Source organism: Habropoda laboriosa, unplaced genomic scaffold (genome assembly GCF_001263275.1).
Source record: "Habropoda laboriosa isolate 0110345459 unplaced genomic scaffold, ASM126327v1 scaffold238, whole genome shotgun sequence".
Taxonomy (NCBI): domain Eukaryota; kingdom Metazoa; phylum Arthropoda; class Insecta; order Hymenoptera; family Apidae; genus Habropoda; species Habropoda laboriosa.
The window spans coordinates 145,268-147,309 of NW_017100349.1; the positions used below are offsets into that span (position 1 = coordinate 145,268).

Here is a 2,042-nt window from a genome sequence, read left to right on the forward strand (position 1 = left end):
TACGACCGAAAGGTACAGTAGCGGACAAAAGTTTAAGACGATGATTTGTAAACCGGATTACAAACATCTTATACGCATATTGTTCTTCTATTCGGTTTGTCTCTTTGGAATAACGTAGCTGTATGTTTGACCTTCGTAACCTCAGACAGTCAGTTGTTAAATACAAACAATGTAGGAGTTACAACAGTTAGTTACCGCTTAGCATTAGCACTTGGAAACAGTGGACATTAGTTTAAGACGATCTGTGTAAAACGTGAGTACGAGTACAGTTTTTGAACATTTTGATTCTGGAATGTCAAAATCATTGTTTAGTGTACCTTTTATTGCTTAAAATTCATTTAGGTAGGAACAGACTATGGGTAAATCAAAGAATTTACTTGAAAACGAAAGGGAACAAATCGTAAGGCTGCGAAAGCAAAGTAAAACCTTCACCGAAATAGCAAATATAGTGAACAGGTCAGAAACGGCTTGTAAACAAGCTTGGTATAAATTTTTAAAGACAGGCATGTATTGCGATCAACCGAAAAACGGAAGACCACGGAAAACAACACCGAAAATGGATCGCCGGATTCATCGATTGAGCGAAAAGGATCGTTTTCGTAGTGCAAATAATATTGCTGCGGAGATAAACTATGAAAACGATACACAAATTAGTGCTAGAACTGTTAGGAGAAGATTAGAAGACTTTAACTTAAGAGGACGAAAACCCCAAAAGAAACCACTGCTGAGTTCTAGGAATCGAAAAAGACGACTTGCATTTGCTAAAGCTCATAAGCATTGGACAAGTGAAGATTGGCAAAAGGTATTGTTTTCTGACGAATCGAAATTCAATCGCGTCTGTTCTGACGGGATACGGTACGTTAGACGTCGAATTGGCGAAAGTTTGAAAACACAGTGCGTTTTAAAAACTCTTAAACATGGTGGTGGAAACGTTATGGTGTGGGCGTGTTTTTCTCGAAGCGGCCCTGGTCCGATATGTCGTATCAATGGAATTATGGACCGTTTTCAATACATGGACATACTCAAGAACACAATGTTACCTTTTGCACGCAACAATATGAGTGATGATTTTATTTTTCAAAATGATAATGATCCGAAGCACACGGCTCGGGTTGTGAAACAGTTTTTTCAAGAAGAAAATATTATCGTGCTGCCGTGGCCGTCCCAATCACCAGATATTAATCCAATCGAGAACTTGTGGAGCATCATAAAAAAGACAGTACAAGGTTATAAACCGAAAAATTTGAATGAACTTTACTCTACAATTGAAACAGCTTGGAGTAATATTACGGTAGATCAATGTAAAAAACTAATAGATTCAATGCCAAGAAGATGTACCGAAGTGATAAGAAATAACGGATATTGGACAAAATATTGAATTTAAACAAAAATTGTGCATATTTTTTTACCAAAACTTAATATTTTTTGTGTAGTCTTAAACTTTTGACCGACGAAATATTATACAGATTTCGTTCCTTTTTTTGTAACTTCGCTACTGAGCAAAATATCAAAACGAAATTTTTTTTGTAAGTGTATAAACAAATGTCTAATTAGTTAATACCAAAAGTAGAACACTGTATTTATATTTTTTATGGAAAGTAAATCAATTATTTATTTTTTCCATTTCGTCTTAATCTTTTGTCCGCTACTGTACATGTAGAGACATTCGAGGTAGGAGACAGGGTCTTCCTCCTTAGGGAACCGAGGAAAGGCAAATTCGACGACGAATACACCGGCCCTCACAAGGTAATTGAAGTCCTCCCGCGGAACAACATCCGCACACTCTGGAAGGGCAGATCACGCGTCGTGCACGCAAACAAACTCCGGAAAATACGTGCCGCTATCACGCATCGCATAACCGCACGTGACATCCCCCAAAACCCCATCGAGAAGAAGTATAAAATCGCAAGCGAAGCGCGAATCAAGCAGTCAACAGCAAGGAACTACAGCATTAACATGCATTCTTTCGCCGTGTTCTGCCTATTGGTAACCCAAGCATTAGCTCTCATCGGCTACGATTGTGGAGGTCCCACACTCAACTC

The 2,042-nt window shown here is 38.4% G+C and overlaps 1 protein-coding gene across 1 annotated transcript; it reads left to right on the top strand.

Moving 5' to 3' along the window:
- The first annotated feature begins 353 nt into the window (after positions 1 to 353).
- Positions 354 to 1,233, top strand: LOC108574654. Its single transcript, XM_017937278.1, has 2 exons — positions 354 to 785; positions 1,193 to 1,233. The coding sequence occupies exons 1-2, from the start codon at positions 356 to 358 to the stop codon at positions 1,231 to 1,233; spliced, it is 471 nt and encodes a 156-aa protein (XP_017792767.1). The 5' UTR covers positions 354 to 355.
- Positions 1,234 to 2,042: the final 809 nt, after the last annotated feature.